General features: G+C 42.2%; 1 protein-coding gene across 1 annotated transcript; it reads right to left on the bottom strand.

The window, feature by feature from the left end:
* Window positions 1-429: 429 nt before the first annotated feature.
* LOC143402313 (trace amine-associated receptor 4) lies at window positions 430-1,473 on the bottom strand. The gene has a single exon (XM_076859718.2). It carries the CDS (start codon window positions 1,471-1,473, stop codon window positions 430-432), a length of 1,044 nt encoding a protein of 347 aa, XP_076715833.2.
* Window positions 1,474-2,033: the final 560 nt, after the last annotated feature.

Genomic DNA, 2,033 nt, shown 5'->3' with positions numbered 1-2,033 from the left:
GGTTCCCCTAATAGGCAATAATTATCTCAAAAGAGATAAGATCCACTCTGATACACTGCGTGGCTGTCAGTGATTGTAAAGACTGCAATGTCTTCTCCCTGGATGTTTATAAGTTAAAAGAAAAAAAAATCTATGTGATGTAAGCCAAATAGAAGTGAGATTCTAAATTGCTAATTTTGGAAATTCAGAAATCAGAAAGACTTTGGAGAGAGCTTCTTTTTGTTGGAGGTGCCTTTGCCAGGAACCCAGAAATGGACTGTGATGCTTTTTGTATGCCAGGAAAGCTAGATTTACTGCTCGTGCTTAGGAGCCTGTTATACCATCTGGAAGAATCTCCTTGTTGAGTCAGTTTGTGCCACTGTCTTTGCGAAGTAAGAATACCAAAAATTCCCTATGAGAAAAGAATCTTCGAGAATAGGGAGCAATGTCTTAAGGATGAGTGGGAAACAGGCTGAGGGTGGAAGAGTCAGGGCGGAAGATCATTCCTGTGACTATCATCCTCAATGCCTTGCGAAACCAAGGATAAAACATGCCGTATATAATGGGATTGAAAGTGGAATTGAAATACCCCAGCCAGAGGAAGACATTATACAAATCTTCAGGGGTTGTGAAATTAATGAAAGGGTCTGTGATTGTCAAGAGAAAAAAGGGCAGCCAGCATAACACAAACACTCCCATGACTATGCTTAAAGTCTTGGTGGCCTTGCTTTCCTTTCTGGATGCTGCCTTTGTCTTGCTTTCTGAGCCAGCCTCTTTCATCCTAGGGCCCATGCCAATCTGCTTAGCATGCTTCCTAGCTACTGTAAAAATGTGTATATAAATCCCCACCATGACTGTGCCAGGGAAAAAGAAAGCTATACAGGAGGCAAGCACTCCCCAGAGCTTATTAAATATCAACACACATAAACCTGTACAGTCAATAGCTGCAACAAAATCTTCTGTACCAATTATGTTTAATTCTGAGAATACCAGACCAAAGGCAAAAAATATGGGAATGGACCAACTGATGAGTAGAAAGACCTCTATAACAGGTATTGTGATTTTGGTGACATAATGCAAAGGGTCACAAACAGCATAATAGCGGTCAACTGAGATGAAGCAGAGGTGGAAAATAGAGGTGGTGCAGAGCATAATGTCGCAGCAGCTGTGGACTTTGCAAAAGAGGTCTCCAAAGTACCAGCAGGACTCGATGGACCTGATCATACTGAAGGGCATGACCACACAGCTTAGCAGAAAGTCAGTGGTGGCCATGGAGAGGATCAGGAAGTTTGTGGGGGAGTGGAGCTGCTTGAAGTGGGTGATGGAAATGATCACAACCATGTTGCCCAGCATGGTCAGCACTATAGCGCCGATCATGACCACATACATGGCACAGACAATGGGCATGGACCTCTCTTTCCTAGGGCATGAATTATTAATGAAAGCAAAGCAAAATTCTACTTCTGGAAGATTCCGAAGGTCAGGTGAATTCATCGTCTTTATCCTGTTGGTGGTATTATGGATCTCTTTCGAAAGTACTGTATTTCCTTTCTTTCTGTTAAAGAAAGAAAAAAAAAAACAGTAAAATTATTAGCAGGGTAACTTTCTGTACAAGCCCAGGAAGTCTGCACTTCCAATCTGTGTTTGAACTCCCCACTGACCAAGAGCTCCCCTAAATATTCAGGTGCATATGAATCACATAAGGATCTTTCTAAACCCAGATTCTGATTCTGGGTAGAAGCTAGAGTCGGAATTTCTCCAAAGCTCTCGGGAGAGGCCAATGCTATTTGTCCAAAAACCATCCTTGAGTCGAAAGGGACTTAAGATAACTGAATTGATATTTAGATATCCAACATACAAGCAGTACAGGTGAATGAAGGTTTCAGTTGCATTAATAGGTAACTCTTCATCAGGATCCAAATGCAAAGGCAGAACAAGAATTTTTCCTGTCCCATTTATGTTAACCCATTTTCCAGATAAAAATCCCTCAAGAGGGGCTGCAATTGTGGCTCAGTGGCAGAGCGCTTGCCTAGCATTTTCGAGGCCTTGGATTG

This window comes from Callospermophilus lateralis, chromosome 6 (genome assembly GCF_048772815.1).
Source record: "Callospermophilus lateralis isolate mCalLat2 chromosome 6, mCalLat2.hap1, whole genome shotgun sequence".
Taxonomy (NCBI): Eukaryota; Metazoa; Chordata; class Mammalia; order Rodentia; family Sciuridae; genus Callospermophilus; species Callospermophilus lateralis.
Note: the sequence above shows the minus strand (reverse complement) of the source record. Positions and strands in the feature narration are given on the sequence as shown.

Bases quoted from the DNA above. Each gene is read 5' to 3' on its own strand.
- LOC143402313 (XM_076859718.2), bottom strand. From the start codon at position 1,473: ATGAATTCACCTGACCTTCGGAATCTTCCAGAAGTAGAATTTTGCTTT.